This window comes from Podarcis melisellensis, assembly GCF_964234715.1.
Source record: "Podarcis melisellensis genome assembly, chromosome: 2".
Taxonomy (NCBI): Eukaryota; Metazoa; Chordata; class Lepidosauria; order Squamata; family Lacertidae; genus Podarcis; species Podarcis melisellensis.
The window spans coordinates 34,094,060-34,111,819 of NC_138529.1; the positions used below are offsets into that span (position 1 = coordinate 34,094,060).

At 45.2% G+C, this 17,760-nt stretch overlaps 1 protein-coding gene across 7 annotated transcripts in view; it reads right to left on the bottom strand.

Moving 5' to 3' along the window:
- Positions 1-984: 984 nt before the first annotated feature.
- Positions 985-17,760, bottom strand: part of UNC13D (unc-13 homolog D) — a 58,180-nt gene continuing 41,404 nt past the window's right edge. For 6 of the 7 annotated variants that reach the window (XM_081899574.1, XM_081899575.1, XM_081899571.1 and 3 more), the window contains 11 exons: positions 16,686-16,784; positions 15,946-16,152; positions 15,069-15,137; positions 14,222-14,301; positions 13,165-13,270; positions 12,966-13,037; positions 12,432-12,515; positions 11,682-11,802; positions 9,756-9,879; positions 8,596-8,801; positions 4,134-5,609 (listed from right to left, as the gene is read on the bottom strand). In XM_081899574.1, the coding sequence (XP_081755700.1) occupies positions 5,485-5,609; positions 8,596-8,801; positions 9,756-9,879; positions 11,682-11,802; positions 12,432-12,515; positions 12,966-13,037; positions 13,165-13,270; positions 14,222-14,301; positions 15,069-15,137; positions 15,946-16,152; positions 16,686-16,784 (1,293 nt within the window). In that variant the 3' untranslated portion in view covers positions 4,134-5,484. Of the gene's footprint in view, positions 1,846-4,133; positions 5,610-8,595; positions 8,802-9,755; positions 9,880-11,681; positions 11,803-12,431; positions 12,516-12,965; positions 13,038-13,164; positions 13,271-14,221; positions 14,302-15,068; positions 15,138-15,945; positions 16,153-16,685; positions 16,785-17,760 lie in introns of those variants that run through there. The other variant, XR_014165303.1, reaches the window with a different exon arrangement.

A 17,760-nucleotide genomic window follows, 5' to 3' on the forward strand; every position in this document is an offset into this window, starting at 1 on the left:
ATTAACAAAAGAGAGAGAGAAACAATGACATTTTGTAATTGGCCTCCCAAAATCTTGAATCCAGAATAAAGTGAGCAAATTTGAGAATTCTGGGTTTGGACCATGGGGAAAAAAATTGTGGAAATTTAATAATGCTAATCCAGCTATTTAGTCAGCCTTAAGACCCATTGAAATCAGCAGGACATATTCTTGATTGAATTGAGACCCAGTGGTTGCTTAGCCCAAATTGCCCCATTGATTTCACTGGAACGTTTTGCATGATTAACTTTGTCTGAACTAGTATGTAGCTATCTTATTTGTAGTGGTAGCCAACATGGTGCCCTCCAATTCCTATCGACCCCAGTCAACATGACCAGTAGTCAGGGATGGTTCAGCAACCTCTGTAAGTCACCACATTGACACCCCCTAGCATAATGGTATCTCTGTTTGCTATCTGTACAAGCTGTCTTGTTTTTGTAATTGTGTCTCCATAGTGATTCTATCCCATCCCCTGTCCTCGCTTACTAGTATTCTCCTTTGGCTGAGTAAACACAGCCCCAAAGCGTGAATGATTAGGAATAAGTAATGGGTGCAGGCTGGAGAGAGATGGGACACACCGACAGCTTCTCAGTGCTAGAATGTAGGTTCTTTGGTCAATCACTGAACTAGAAAAGTAGTACCCACAGGCAAGCCTTTCTGGAAAAATAAAGATTCAACCACTCAACTACTCTTAATTAGATGAGGCAGAAGGATCAATCCACATTTCATGAAATCACAACATAGAAGCTGCTGCAGCGGAGGCTAGCTAGCTAGTGACTTATTTACTTGTAAGACCAGCAAATGCTGAGATCTACACATGTGTTAATTACTATGCACATGTGCTTTCTATGCCTTGTCTCTGTAACAGGGATGAAGAACCATTTTCAGTTTGAGGGCTGTCATTCCCTTCTAGGGGTGACGATAAACACTAAATAGAGGGTGGGGCAGCTTATATAAATTACACTCCTCTCTGTGACCCTCCAGGTGTCACCGGAATACAACTCCCATAATCCCCGACTGTTGGCAATACAGCCAGGGACTAATGGGGAGTTAGAGTCAAGCAGAAGCTGATGGCCACAGGTTCCCCAACCCTGACGTAGAACAAGATGCTTTATATTGGTAGCACAAGCATGGCTTGTACAAGTTGAAGTCTTGCTTCCCTAACATTTTAAGAAGCATCTGGGGGTTAACCAAATAGGTAGAGAAGTGATCTTATAGGCATCATTTACTTTTGGTGACATAACTTCCCTAAGGCCTCTGCCTGAACTTAGTTGTCTCGGGATAAAATGACAGATCCTCTTTTTGCATCAAGATTTGGTTGGCGAACAGGACTCTGCACATAGAAAGAAGAGACTGTTATCACAGGAGGAGAAGGAGGTAAGTACTATGCCATGCCAAAGACCTGCGATGGGAGTGCCGCTACTTCATTTACTCATAAGCGTTCTGGAGGTCAAGTCTGTGGAAGATAACAATTTTGCAGGGAGGTGACAAATGTGAGATGCCCCAAACTGGCCTTTCTACTACATATTTCATAACCAACAGAATGGCATATGAAATCAAAAGTAAATGTAAAGTGGCAAAAAAATAACTTCACATATATACTGATAGAATTCTAAACTGACCTGGGACTCAAACTTGCCATCATAATGGATGGCACAATAAAAATGGCATAGCTGTGTAGGAATGAAGATTCCATGCTGGGCCCAGTTTGGAAATGGCCTGAAAATGGCCAATATAATAATGTCTTTCTTAAAACCAAGGGGCAACCACCTCTAGACTACTACATGCATGTTCTGGTCATGCCAACTCAACAAGGACATCACAAAGCTAGAAAAGAGGCAGAGAAGTGCAGTCAATATGATCAAGCAATGAAAACGCCTTCCCAATTAAGAAAGGCTAAAGTGTTTGGGGTTATTAACATAAGAGATGACATGGAGAAAATAGGATATCAAAGGGTGCAATGGGTAGAAGGTTAAGAGTGAGCATTTTCTCCCCTCTCCCTTTCATACTGTACTGGAGCCCAGGTTACCCACTGAAACTGATAAAGGAATAGATTCACAACAGCCAAGCCTGGGCGATATATGAGGAGCAGACCGCGATGTCGGTTCCACTGAGAGGTATATCGCTGCTGAAACTGCCACCACTCCTGAGTCCGTCTGCTATCAACATCTGCTGGAGGGAGTCAAGAGTTCGTCCAGTGGGCGCTGCTTAGCAGAGGGACTCTGAAGCGGTGGTGGTTTCACCAGCGATATACCGCTCAGTGGAACTGACATCGCGATCTGCTCCTCATACAATGCAGAGGGAGAAACAAGCTGTATTGGCGAGGCGCCGATACAGCTTGTTCCTCCCTCTGCATCTTTAAACTGCTCAACTGAGCAGTTTATAGCTGCTCTTGCCTCAGCTGAGCAGTTAAAGGAGCCCCGATGCTCTGCCCATTCACCTGTGAGCGGCAAGAGCGCAGGGGCTGTCTCAGCTGGGGAGGGGGAAACTTTCCCAAGCCCCAGCTGAGCTGCACAAACTGTGTTGTCCCAGCCCATGAGCGTCTGGGTGAAACCGCATCAGTTCCCAAGGTGAGAGCTGGGGCACTTTCACCAGGTGCCTCACGGGCAGAGGCCAATGCAGCTTGCTTTTCAGCATCTCGGTATAGCACCACGATGTTTGGCTGGCGATATAGCGCAATTTTGAAAAGCTGATGTTGCCCAACCCTACCTACAGCACATGATTTATGGCACTTGAGCCACAAAATGTGCTGACCCTTTGGTTGAATGGTTTTAATGCAGGCCTAGTCAAATTTAGGGAGGCCATGTTTAGCAGCAGCCACTGTAGTCATGATGTGTATGATGGCTAAACAAAACTCCCAGGTTCAGAAGTAGTATACTGTCCTCTCAGTTTTTTATTCATACAGCCACAAACCTGCACAATCTCCATGAAATAGGGATTTGGCAACACACAAAAGGAAACCTGATTATCTGGGTTATCCAATTGCTGGTTCCACCCTGAGTAATTATTTTAAATGTTCCCAGTGACAAAAGTTAGAGCAGCCCATAGACTGGAATTGGGCACAAGTGTCTCCACCACCACACCAGCAACACTCCAAATGCAGGGTGGATCCTGAGCATGTTCCGGTGGGCATGAAATGGTTTTAAGAGAGTGAATGGTTGGGGTAGGGCAGTCGGGAGGGAATGGAGTAACCGGAACACTGAACAGAAGTGCCACATTCTGTTGCACTGCCACACTTCTTAGTTACACTTCCATTTGCAAAATTGGAGGGGGAGGCAAACAGTAAGGGAGAGCTGTTGCTTTCACACCCTGCTATGGGCTGTGCAAAACATCTGGTTGGCCATTTTTGGTACCAGGATGCTTCAAGGAGGACGCTCTTGCTTTGAATCAATGCAGGACTTATGCTACATCCCTTCCTCCTGCAACTACCCTAGCTGTCTCTGCAGAGGTTGCTTTCTACAGGCCTTTACAAAAGGAAATGAGATTACTTCATACTCCGTTTCCCTCCCTGCTGCCAGTGCCACGGAATGCTACTATCCCCTTCTTACACTGTATTCACCAATTTAAACTGGAACACATTATAGAATAAGTGGTGTATAGTATGCCAATAAGTCTCCTGAGGTACACTGGAGGAAAACACACCGTTTACCTTAAAAAAATCCTGATTTTTTTTATGGGGGGGTTTAGTAGATAAGACATCCAGCAGCTGTGCTCTATATAGAGGATGCTCTCGGGTTTTCTCTCCTCTGCAAAGGCTGTGTAGTAAGTGGAAGGCATTAAAGCACTACATATTTAAGCTGCTCAAAAATGCCTCCACAAGAGCCTGTCCACTCAGCTCTACCCTCAGGAATGTATGCACATACACACAGTTGTAAAAATAGGAAACGCTTTTGCTTGCTCAGAGCTCACCCCGCCCAAACTAAACGAGAGCCTGGCCTGGTTTCTTTCACAGCCTTTAGCCTTTAGCTGCTAATGTGACAGAAATAGCATGCCTTAGCCTCACATAATCCTTTAGTTGTCCTTTTCACTTACAGGAAAGCAATTCCTCTTGATGGGAGAGGAAAGCAGCCGAGAACTACAGTCTACTGAGCAAATTTCCCCTTGCACAGAATTTCCCCTTGCACAGAAACCTTGGCTATATCTACCACCACAACACTGACAACAATCTTTAGGAAAAACAGGAAAACTTAAGTTGTAGAGCAGGAGTGGGGATGGAATCTGTGGCCCTCCAGATGTCAGACTCGCAACTTGCAGCCAGCTTGGCCAATGCTATGGATGATGGGAATTGGGGTCCAGGTTCCCCATCCTTACTATAAAGACTTGGCATCACTGGCAGTGGAAACACCTGACTGCAAAGGAGTGGAGTGGGGGGGAACAAGTCTCAAATGCTCAGAAATTGAGGGAATGCTTCCTGCAGTGCTATGATCAAAGCTTACGTTAGGCTGTCTTTAGGTCTACCTGTAGGTCAGGGTTCAAAGTAACACTTCACAAGCCTTTATGCTGAAATGCAGGTGAAATTCTAATCGTGGTGGTGGTGACTGCAGTCTTATGCTCCCATCAAAGCCAAGCACAGCTTACAGGTATAAACAACAACAGCACTGTTCATAGAACATGCAGCTTTTCTTTTCAATTAAATCCTCCCCTGCTTTAAAACGCAAGAGTTTCCACTCCCCAGCAACATCTGTGCCTTCTTTGTGATAATCAGAATTGTGCCCTGGAGATGAGTGGGCATAGAATCCATCACAGCGTACAGCCAGCGGCTCTTCCATTTAATTCCTTTTTAAGTCAGTGATGCTTAAATCAGAAGGAAGTGCCAGTTCCTGTAGCAGAGATTAGTGATCGCAGGTCTGGGGTGTTTGCTTTTAACTCACCGAAAGCTGCTCTCCCACCCCCACCCCACCCTTTGGCTTTCTGGTGTACCAGGCTGCCTGCTTTCCATGCCATCTGGCGAACAGAGTAAAGCATTTCCTGGGGGAAATCCACAAGGGGCACATTACAAGCTTTGCCGGCCAAACAGGCTCTTTCTCAGTCCTCGTGTGCACGCATGCGTGCCAATTGTGCGCATGTGTTTGCTTGCAGCATCCCTTAGCCTGCAGTATGAAAATCAAATAGTACCACGTTTTACATTGTTCTTAAAATAAAATAAGGGAAGTCCTTACTGCAGATGAAGAACGGATGAATGGGGATGGGAGTAAGTGGCACAACCCTTTCCTGTTGCCTCTTGAATGGAAAGGTCAAACATTCATCCAGACACAGCTTGCTCTTCAGCATGCACTGACAAAAGAGCCCCAGGGTCTGCTATGGCCAGGCTAGAATGCCGCATGTCCCTCTGGCATCTAATGCACCAGCAGAAAAAGCTGGAGTGGAAGAAGGGCTTCCTGCTCAACATGGTGTATTTGCTGTCGCCATGGCAGCACAGGCCCTGCCTGCTGCACCTTTTCAGCTCAGTCCCTTCTGTTGCAGCCCCTATTGTTGCTCCTGCTGTCGCTCAGTCTCCCTGGATTGCTTTGCTCGTTGTCTGCGGAGCTTCACAAATGCCTGGGCTTCCTTGTCTCCTTTGCGGGTCTCCAGCAGCTTCAAGATTTCAGCGCCTGGGGCAGAGTGAGAGAGTTGGCATGCAATCAGTGAGATGTGGAATCAAGTAGACTGCTCCTACAACTAAATGTCTCTTGACGTTTAACACAAACCCAGTTTCCTGCAGACAGACATCACAAAAGCTAGGCAACAAGCAAGACTTAAGCTTCTTCTAGGCCAAAGCCAAGAATCCTGGCCCCTCAAAAAGTTACCTATTGCATATATCCCAAAACATCCTAAAGCAGAGAAGCCCAGAGGTACCTGATGGAAAACCAAACTGCGGGAGGCAGTGGAGGACAGAGGTGCCTGGCGTTCTCTGGTCCATGGGGTCACGAAGAGTCGGACACGACTAAACGACTAAACAACAACAACAACCTGATGGAAAACTGCAGGACATCGCCAAGGCGTAACAAGCTAATGGATGCAGCTAATGGATACTATGCGAATGATGTGTGTGCCCCATGAAGAACAAGGCTAATTGAAAAACAGCTGTTTCCATTTCCTGTTCTAGCTCCAAGCACCTCTTGTAACTCCCTTTAGTGAGTCAAAACGCTGTTCCCCAATGGAGGTTGCTATGGAAGCAGCTTTCCAAGCAGTGAGGAAAAGGGAATCTTATTAAAAGGAGAATGGAGTTTGGGTGTGGTGGGTTGTGTTACTGTCCATCGCCTTTTGAGCTGTTGGAAGTAAAAGCAGGAGATCTCTAGTTAAGAGTCAACTGCTAACGCTGCTCCTATGATGCTCAGGTAAATCCAGCAGCAGTCCAGTGGGTGCAGTCCAGCGTCCCTAGGAAGGGGGCAGTGTAGAAGCTACGGTGATAAAAAGGACAGCAACCTGTAATCTAAAAAATCTCTTCATCTTGCCTCACTTTTGGAAAATGCCTCACATTGTATATTTATTTATTTAGATGCCACTTGTATGCAAAAATGGCTCTGAAGCTGTTTACAAGTATAAAATCAATTATTAAATTAACATATTATTAAAACACACAATAAAAACCATTCCAAAGCATTAAAAACATACACAATTAAACAAGCCATGTAAAAAACATAACAATTTAAACAGTTTTTTTAAAAAACAAAAACACCACAACTTACACGTGGGTTTTGCTCTGGGGATAGTACCTGATAACAAACTTGTGTATGGTCAAAACACATTGTGTGCAATGGCGGGGGGTGGGCATTGCTAAAGTCTTTTTCCTCAGTCTTTTTAAAAAAAAACAAAACAAACCTTATTTTGCCAAAAGTGCAAAGCTGAATGCTCACAAGTTAAATATATTTAAGTTGTGGATTTACTGTATCAGAAAGTTCAAGTTCAGGGGAATGCTTGCCTAAATGGCTGGGTCATCAAGTGCAGGGGGAATGCTGTAATTGAGGAAGCCTCTCCTACAGCAGCAGGGAAGGAATTTCTCAACACTGGTGCCACTGGTGAAAAAGCCTGCCTCCATGCTACCCTCAAACCAATTATCATTTCATTTGCTATGGACACACTTAGGGCTCATCCAGACTTCTGCTTTCCCCTCTGCATTCCCCTGATCTTTTGTTCTCAATTGGAGCAAGCATCAATCAGGTGCTTTTGCTGGACTGATGTTTGCTCCAATTTAAAGCTAAAGTGCACATTTTCCCCAGGAACAGAGTAGGGCAAATGGAAAACCACTTGGACCTTTGCTTTCTAGCTACGGGACAGAAGACATGTAGATGAGCCCTTAAAAGTCCTAAGTACAGTCAGTCCTTTGTTCCTGCTTGGCTTTTTCTGCCCATTCTGCAGATATTTGCCCCTCAAACATTACCCATTATCAGCCTGTTTGCCACAGAGCCCTAACTTTCCACCCATATTATACAAGGAGCCATCTTATGAAAATAAGCCATCCCTACACTCTCTCTGTCTCTGAAATGAAGCAGTAGAACAGAAGCCACGCCTAGCTCTATGGCTCCAGTAACAGATCAAAGCCAAGGTTCCAAAACCATACTAAGCCTGCTGTGTTCCATAACATCCTAGGTTCCAAACTTAGAAGACAGGTTATGAAACCAGCCTTCTAGTTTTTAGTTAAATTGCTAATGCTGAAATGGCTGGGGGAATATTGACAATTCCCCCTAAACTCCCAGTGGGAAGGGATTGAAATGCAGGCAGCAGAACTCCTAATTCCCAGCACCATTACGCCACCTACACTACACATTTAAAACAGTATCATGCCACTTCAAGCAGCCATGGTCTTCCTCAAAGAATCCTGGGAGCTGTAGTTTGTTATGTGTGCCGAGAGTTGCTAAGAGACCCCTACTCTCCTCAGAAAGCTACCACTCCCAGAGTTCTCTGAGAAGAAGGTTCAACAGTCCAGCCACTCTGGAAATTGCAGCTCTGTGGGGGGGAAATAGGTGTTCCATTAGAACTCTAAGCACCCTTAACAAACTACAGCTCCCAGGATTCTTTGGGAGAAGCCATGGCTGTTTAGAGGGTTTAAATGTATGGTCAGATGGGGCCCACAAGGGACAACAAAATCTTTCCCTTTGCTTGGTCGGCAGAGAAGCCTGGAAGACTCGATCAGCTTGAATTTTTGTAAACTCTTTAAATTGGCTTCATTAGATTAGTAGTACATAACTGTGTTTGTGTGGATATAATTTACCACCAACTCGACAGCAAAAGACAGCATCCCCATCAATGGAAGGATTTCTACTTGCACAATGGGACTTCTCCCGCCCCTCTCGCCCCACCGCAAACTCCCTGTTGAAGGAAGCCCCAGGATAGTGTTAGGGAGCACTTCACAGAATGTTAACTTAGTGCTACGCAGGATACAAGCCAAAATCACAGAACTAAAATGCTGAGCATTTCAATATACAGCCTAGTACTTGGTCTTGAATAAAAGAACATTTCCCCCCCACAGACACACACCTGTATTTTCTAGGGGGCGTGCCTAGAAGCCCATGACCCCGCCGCTAAGAGGCTACAGGTTTAGCTGGCCAAAAAGGAGAAGGACAAGTGAAGCTGGGAATGTATAAGTAACGAGCTTACCAGCAGTCCCGGGATGAGTCAAGGACAATCGGGTCTGTGGCACTCTGGAAGGGTTGATGGCTTCCTCGTCCTCACTCAGCCCCAGCACCTTGCAGAGGGGGAAGAATGCTTCTCCCTCCAGATCATTGGCTCCTAAGGTGTCGTAGTCAAACACGGTGAGCAGCAGGCACATCCCATCCTGCTGGCATTTTTCTGGAGGGACCAAACTGTAAAAGGAAATGAGCATGGGGACGGCCTGAGTTGAGTGACCCCGTTTTGCAGGCACCTCAAACCGAGGGAAAGAAGCACCACCTCCGTGCCCACGCAAAAAGTACCAAACGAATGATTCCTCTGTGTTTCAAACCATACCAACCAATGGGAACGGGTGAACAGAAATAATTGGTAACACTTGTGGGCAGTAGTGTCTGGAGTCGAGAGGGACTGTTAGGGCAGAAGGCGGAACAGCCAACAGTAGGGGGAAACAGAGACAAGGACAGGCCTCGTATCGTATTTTTCCATCTATAAGACGCCCCCTTGTATAAGACACCCCCTATTTTTGAGGACTCAGATTTAAGAAAATGGGGGGGGGGAGATGTATTCGTGCATAAGACACCCCCTTATTTTTGACATCATTTTTTAGGAAAAAACCCTTCTTATACATGGAAAAATACGGTAATTTCAGTGTTGTTCCCCCACCCACCTACCCACTGAGTTCTACAAGGGCAAAACTGAGGCTCAGGAGGAGGAAGCTGACAGCCAGGGCCTCCACTCCCTGGACTGGTTGTAAGTAAAGAGATTGGCAAGTGGATCCTGGCTGAGGGCAGACTGAGTATGGTGGGGCAATGCCCCACTTGCTGTAATGGACCAGCCTTCACCATCTCATGCTATTTATCAAGCTGTGTCAACCATGGCAAGGGTTGAGCCATCTTAGCCCAGTGGTTCCATTGACCAACACATTGCTTGAATCCCACAATCGCTTCCAGAGGTTTGAGACCTGCGGTTGCTGCCGGGCTTTTAAAAAACCAACCCATGGCAAGGGTCTGTAGGGCAGGAGAGAAGGGTAGCTATTGGGTTGTTGTTTTTATTCTGTGGTTTTATATTTTGATTTTATTCCGTGAATTGCCCTGAGATCTCTGGGCATAGGGTGGTATATAAATTCAATAAATAATAATAATACATACAATTCAAATACTTCATCAAAGAGAGGGTGGAGATTGTTCTTTATGCACTGGGTTGTCCGTGTCATAACCTCGGGGAACTCATGCCGTGGCTCCAGGGTCAACTGGATGAAGGGGTCGCTTAAGCCTGGGGGTGAGGGGGACAGGAAGAAGAGAGGAATCATTCCCTGTTTAGGGAAGTTTTTAATATTTAATGCTGTATTGTTTTTAACACATGATTGGAAGCCGCCCAGAGTGGCTGGGGAAACTCAGCCAGATGGGCGGGGTATAAATAATAATAATAATAATAATAATAATAATAATAATAATAATTAGCAAACTGCAAGTCAGTCCTGGGGCATCTGTTCTTCTAACAAATCCCCAAGCATAAGTTGCATTTACTTGTCACCCGGTGCTTTCCTGCAATTTTAAGAGTCTTTATCTTAGTTCACCCCCTCCCCCACCATAGAATGTTTGCTAGTACTTTCTTCTGATAAATTGTGAATGGAAGCCAAGTGTTATTGACCCATCAAAGACCTTCTAGCAAGCAAGCCCCCTATGGCTGCTGAGAGTTAAGTTTCAGCCTTCTAGGTTGAAAGAGAGAAACTGCCTTTTTACTGAGTCAGTGCATTGGGTCTATGTATGGTGCTGGAGGAGACTCTTGAGAGTCCCATGGACTGCAAGAAGATCAAACCTATCCATTCTTAAGGAAATCGTTCCTGACTGCTCACTGGAAGGACAGATCGTGAAGCTGAGGCTCCAATACTTTGGCCACCTTATGAGAAGGGAAGACTCCCTGGAAAAGATTCCGATATTGGGAAAGATTGAGGGCACAAGGAGAAGGGGACGACAGAGGACGAGATGGTTGGACAGTGTTCTCGAAGCTACCAGCATGAGTTTGACCAAACTGCGGGAGGCAGTGGAAGACAGGAGTGCCTGGCATGCTCTGGTCCATGGGGTCATGAAGAGTTGGATACAACTAAACGACTAAACAACAAGCCCAATGCTGTGGGGTCTGATGGGGCAGTGGTGGCTCTCCAACTTGGCGTCTTTCCTAGCCTGCTACTTGAAACTTTTTAAAGCTGTCTGGAGGTACCAGAGATTGAACGTGGGATCTTCTGCATAAAAGGCTTAGTCTCTGCCACTAAGCAAAGGGCACCTTCCTGATGCAGCAACTCTCTGGAGCAGGTCCATCCATTTTTTTCCCTTGGCTCAGTTTTACTAAAATCTATATTTACCCATTCCAGGTCCCAAGCATGCAGAGCTCACACTGTGTTCTTAAAACAGCCAAGTGTGTAAACGCTCAATGTTCTCCGCTGTGATTTTTGCACAGAGTCAAGAGCACTAAAGTGAGACAACAACCACCTCTTCTGGAAATGTGAATGAACTGCACTGTAGTTCCTACAGACTGCTCAGCCCCTTCTCCCTTCAGATATTAAAGCTGTATTTATCCACACTACCAGCAATTGCAATTGCCTTTCAGATTTGAAGGGGACTCCCAGATGGAATCAGTGCTGCTCACAAATGAATGTTTTCTGCAGCGTCTATACTCTATCGTTGGCATCAAAACACCAACCTTTATTTTTCGATTTTCTAGTCTGGCATTCTGTTGTCACAGTGGCTGAACAGTTGCCCATGGGAACATGAGCGCAAGAGCACTCTCCCCTCCCGTGGTTTCCAGCAACTGCTATTCAGAAGCCTTGCTGCCTCCAATGGTGCCTTTGTGACCACATTTTCCCTAAACTTAAAACTCCCAAATGTTGCAACTTTGCTTCATAAGGGAAGTGAATCACTCTCCCTTGTTATCATCATTCTGACTGACCATTTCTGAACTTTTTCCAACTCCTTTTTGAGAAGAGGCAGCCAGAACCATACACAGCGTTCCAGATTCATGCGCCTGCACTAATAAGGAGAATGAGACACGTTCCTTTGGCTCAAGGGCTCTCTCACCATTGGAGTCCAGGGGAAGGAGGTTGACAGCGTTGAGCACCTCAACACGCAGCTTTTGTTCCGAGTGGCGGTAAAGGGCCTTGATGGTCACAGCCCCGTATTTTTCAGGGCTAGCCTCTGTCTAAGAAATAAGAACAACCAGAGAAGTCAGGATGCATTTCAAATGCCCCAGTTTGCTTGCCAGCAATTAATGGTCCTAGTCTCCCTATACCATAGTAATAAACAGTGATAAACATCACTTCCAGTTCCATCCAGCAAATTAGGGATGGGGAATCCGTGGCCCCTACAGATGTTTTTGGAGTGTGACCCATCAGCCCCAGACAGCATGGCCAATAATCAGGTAGGATGGGATATGTGATCTAATAAGAACTGTTGGGCCACAAAATAAGATCTAATAAGAACTGTTGGCCTGCTAGATCAAGCTCTAGGCCAGGGGCCAATCAGGGGTCGATGAGAAGCCCGCAAGTTGGACCTCAGCACAACAACTCCCTCCCCTCCTCCTCTTTCGAGGCACTAGTATTCAGAGGTGTACTGCCTCCAACAGTATGAGCAGAACATAACCTAATTCTCTGTTAATTTGTCTATAAGAACACAGGTTTCACATCCCTGCTGTAAATCAACAGTGGTGATCTTAGCCACAAATAACGTAAGAAAATAAGATGTAACAATATAATTCAGCACAAGGATGAATGAACAAGGAGATGCAGTCTTCTTTGTAAACAGGAGCCAGAGACCACTGAAGTCACACACCTGCTGCTGGATTCGGGCGCTGAAGTATTTCTGGATAAGTTTTCTGCTGGTGGAAGAGCAGAGGTCCAGTTCTTCTTCCAGAGCCTAGGAGACAAGTGGGTTTGAGCAGAAATTGTACTAGTATTAAGCAATTGTTTAAAAACAAAACAACCCCCCCCCAAAAAATTGACAGATTATGCAAGACAAATTAAATTTGAAACAGGTAATCCAAGCAGCAAGTAAGAGTGGAGGCCCACTTGTTCTAAAGACCCCATCATTGGTGATCAGGAAGACCACCATTCTTAGGTGATGTTTTGTGCATGCCTAGGCTGGATCTATATAGGTTTTTTAAAAAGTGCTATAGAAAAACACATTATAAAAGCTCTTAATAGAAAATCCCATTGCTCCACAGCGCCATCTGGTGTCACACAAACATAATGATATAATTGATGAGTGTTGCTGAGTCCCTAGATTGATTGGCCTGTTCATGGTGGAGGGATCCCTCGCCCCACTCCCAATGCTCCAGAGAGCCCAACTGGGTTTGTAGCATCTTACTGTAAATGTTGCATTGTGGAGGGTGTCCTCTGGCAGACCACAGCCCTCTCCATGAAAACACCGCTCCAAGTTCTATGGAATGAAAGGGGTGAGGGTGGGGAGAAGAAGAAAAAGGAAAAAGAGTGAATGCTCCATTGTTAAAGCCCAGCAAAGAAAGTCAGATGCTCCATCCTACATTCTTTTCCACATGTCTAAGTACCTTGAGGGCACACTGCAATTTCTTGAAGTACGCCAAGTTGCCAAGTTGCTGTTTTGCAGCCTCTTTCAGCATGTCCAGAGTGTGATTCCACAGCAGCTCCAAGAGGCTGTTTGGAGGGGAGAGAAAGCAGAGATAGAAACGAGGTTGCCACTGGATACCAGTGAATGAGATGAATGAGAAAGAAAGCCAGGGCGCATCTTACTAACTCCCTTATTCCCAGAGGTTTCATTTATCAACTTTCAACTAGATTCTGTGGGGGAATGAGGTGAACTATGGGTGAAGGGGGGGGGATTTAAAAAAAATGCACAACAGTAGAATCATCATAGGCGGTCCTAGACCCAGAAATAAATTGGCAAAATAAAGTTTTAACATAGCATTGGAGAGTCCCACTTGCATTCAAAGGAGCTCCAATATTTCATTTTATTTATCTAAGAATATTTATGCACCTCTTTTCAACCATAATGGTTTCCAAAAGCAGTTCAGAAGAACAAGACATTTGGGAGTTCTCTAAAGACCCTGTGTCTGATTGATCCCTTCTCAAACATTTTGCTGATTTGCTAGGGATTCAACACTAGGGCCCAAGGAAGTCGAAATAAAGAAAGAATGGAATGTTTCTGAGCATGTGCAGAGTGGTCAGCCCCCCCCCCAATAGCTGTAACTAGTAAATCTGCATTTGGAGAGCTTCAAAACCCAGCAGGGAAACACTGGGATTGTGTGTTCTTAATGTAGAATCTAAGCAGTAGATCTCCTTGTCTACGGACCCTGGCATGCTGCTGTGGTTCACCCATGTATTCTTCACACTGACACCATGGCAAATCTTCTGAACTTCTGGCACCCTGGGCCTTTTACCTGTTGGGTGCCCCTCACTCATCTCCCAGTAGCATTAAGCTCTCCTGTCTTCCTTCAGCCTTTGTTATTCCCAAGGAATTGCAGAATTTCTGGGAGGGAGAAGATTCTTCTTCTGGAGAACATAGGGCCACAGACTACTATAACTTCTACTACAAAATGATGATTGGAGGGGGGGTGAGATCCTAACAATGTCAGGCTTCTGGCTCACCTGTTGAAGTTCTCTTGGACCAGGTTCCCACTTAGATACTGGAGCTCACATTCCAAAAATAGCATTAAAGGGGTGATGCACTAGAGCAGCAGGGAGAAAAAAGATTAGAGAAAATAGAGAGACAGGGAAGAGCACTGTGGAGTCTATATCAAACATTTCAGAGGCCTCCATACAAGGAATGTAAAAATGCCTTCCTCTGGTGGTGCTCAAAACGGCCAGCATAACATTTCAAAGGCTTTTACCTTATGTGCTATATTTTTGTTATATACAAAAATAATGACTTTAGATAGCCCTGGAAGATGTTAAAAAAAGAAAATACCAACATCTCTTAGCTCTGTGGAGGAGTTCTGAAAGCTAATTCTATATTGTTATTATTAGTAGTAACATAAAAGTAGTGACAATAAAGTGACAATAGTAACAGCTGTGGAACAAGGTGGTTGTCGCCATGATTGCTTGCTTTTTTTGACATGAACTTACATACTCTCATTCATCTCAGTAAGTTCAGAAGTGACTCAAGCCGCCCCATTGCCACCTTCCTTTATGGCTCCTGAACACCTCCCTGCACCTCCTCTACAGAGATCTAACATATTGCTCCAAAGCCAAACTATTTGCTGGAAAGTCAAACAGCCCTAAGCTCCAGAAGGCATAGATATTACAGTTCAAGGCCGAGAGTTAAAACCAGGGGCATTACTAGTACATTACTAGTTTCGGTTGTGGCTTCTTTTGAATGTAGGACTAGCTAAGGCAGCATGCGAGACACAGATAGGGCAAAAGAGCCAAGAGGCACATTTAGCACAACAGCATGTAGCCTAGAAAAAACGGTTTGTTCCGGCATTCCAAGACTCACATCTTCTGGGTCCCTGGAAGCGCTGCAGGTGTACAGCTCCTGGATGTGTCTGGCAATTCCAGCATGCAGCTGTCAAAATAAAAACGCATGTGCTTACTACTACTTGAGGAAAGATGCTATGTAAGTGCTCAAAGCAGTTCACATACATTATCTTAGTAATCACTGCATTAGTCAGGTATAGAAGGCTACCATTACATTCCGATCTAAAATATTTTTTCTACAGTGGAGGAAGAGATGAGGAAGAGCAGCAAGCGGAGAATGGGGACCAAGAACAACAGCAGCAGCCACTGAGCACCCTTCTTCAACCTCAATCATGGAACCACCTCTGCCAATGGTGTGTCTATTTGCTAGTTTTTACAACATTTCTGCTGCCTTAGACAAGGAACTACGGGGAGGGGGCACTGAAGGGCAAAACTCACTGACAAAGCATTTGCTTTGCATGAATAAAAAGTTCAGGTGGGAAATGCTGGATAGCTGCTGCTAGTTAATGTAAACAATCTTGAACAAGATAGGCTATTTGGTCTGAGTCTCGTATAAAGGCAGCTTCCTATGAAGGCTCCCCCCTCTCGTCTTCTGCTCTGGCTTCTGAAATTTCACGCAGAGCAGTGTGTGAAATTTTCGTAAGATTTTTTTAAAAAAATGTTAATGTTTTCATACAAATCTTGGGTTTCTTGAGATGCTGAGTTGCATGGCCCCTACAAAATCCCGTGTTCTCAGTATGGCTCTTGTACAGAAATGCAGAATGCACACAGGTTTATCTTAGGGAGCCATAACCACGGGCTGCAAAACACGGACTGTCTCGTGTTCGCCCCATTCTGCCAGACCTTTCCCTGCCAGATTGAGCTTATCAAGAGCAAAGCCAAGGCTGCAGGGTTACTTTGCTTGCCAGGGTCTGCACCACGCCACGGATCTCGTTGTTGAGGCAAGTGACGGTAGCCTGAAGCTGGTGGTGCAAGGTGTGCTGGATCTGCTCTGGCGCAATGACCGCTCCCGTCTTCTGCTCCAGGCGCGCCCAGTCCAGCTGGGACGGCAGCTTCAGGATCATCATGCGGAGCTGCTCGATGTTGTTCACCACAACGCAGAGCTGGCGGGGGGAGAAATAAAGCAAGAAACTGATGCATTCCAACTGCCTGTGAAGCAGAATGGCAGAATTCTGTAGCCTCAAGAGTTGGCAGGTGTTATGTACTGAATAGGATCCAAAATGCAGCAGTCTGATTGGTCCTAGAACAATAAGATTCAGAATGCAGCAGTCTGATTGGACCTAGAACAATAGGATTCAGAATGCAGCAGTCTGATTGGTCCTAGAACAATAGGATCCAAAATGCAGCAGTCTGATTGGTCCGCAGGAGCCACCCAATCCAACTCCAGGTGGAAGTGAATCCGCAACCTGATTAGCCTACAGGAGAATCCCATAATTAGCCAATCACGTGGGGCCCATTGTGTAAATAATGTATATAAAGCAGACATTTCGGGGGAACTGGCATTCCTCACTACTATGAGCTAAATAAAGAGCATGAAATCCACACTCAACTCCAAGTATATTTCAGTGGGACTTCTCCACCTCCCAAAAGCCTACTTGAACAACGCCCTTTGTCAGAAACTGGCTCCATCGCTCACCCTGTTTGCCGCTTCTCCCTCTTTGTGTTTCTTTGATGACAATTCTTCTGCCCTTGTCTTGATCAGTCGGCAGTACATCAGAGCAATTTTACATATGTCCTAAGAAGTCAAAAAAGGAAAAAGCTTGAGGATGTCATGCTCTATGGAGGTAAAGACTCCCAATGCATCAGTTCACTGCTTGGATTTCACTGCTTCCTACAAGGATGTGGGAAGGAATAGGCAGAGGCGATTCCAACATCAGATAATAAGAGCATCGCAAGAATGAAATACATCTGGTCTGGGGGGTAATTCGGGTCATTAGGGATCAAAGGGGTGGCAAGCAGGCAAGAAATATACAGTGGTACCTCAGGTTACAGACTCTGCTAACCCAGAAATAGTACCTCGGGTTAAGAACTTTGCTTCAGGATGAGAACAAAAATTGTGTGGCGGCAGCAGGAGGCCCCATTAGCTAAAGTGGTACCTCAGTTAAGAACAGTTTCAGGTTAAGAACAGACCTCTAGAGTGAATTAAGTTCTTAACCCGAGGTACCACTGTATTTAAGAAATAATAATAATTTACAAACAAACATTCCAATCCTCTATCCCAAATTAAGGTGGGTTCTTTTTTTCCATTGGAATAATGTATTACTTCTTTTCTGAAGTACTACTACTTCCTAGAGTATAATGAAAGAGCAAGTGTAAAAACTGTGCGACCAGGTACAAGCGCAAAGCACTGGACTTGTTGTTTCAGCTGCTCTTGACCTGCTTGATTGTTTTTGGGTCTCGACTGTTTGTGCCTCTTTGGGGCTATAGGTTCTCAGCTGGCATCCTTGTTTCCAACATCTTAAAAGTTTCAAGTGCCAGATTCATGTACAAAGTCGTTTACAGTAGGGTGGATCTTCCCCAACATTCATAGGATTTGTTTCTGTGCATCACACTGGATCTCAGTGTTACTAAATTGGAACATCTGGCTCTATACTACACCTCCAGGGCTAATGTGAAGATCTATCAGCTCTTGCACCTCCTGAATGTTATGACACAGTTCTCCAATCGAAAAGCTGTATCAAAATATATTTAGAAGTATGTACAGTACATTG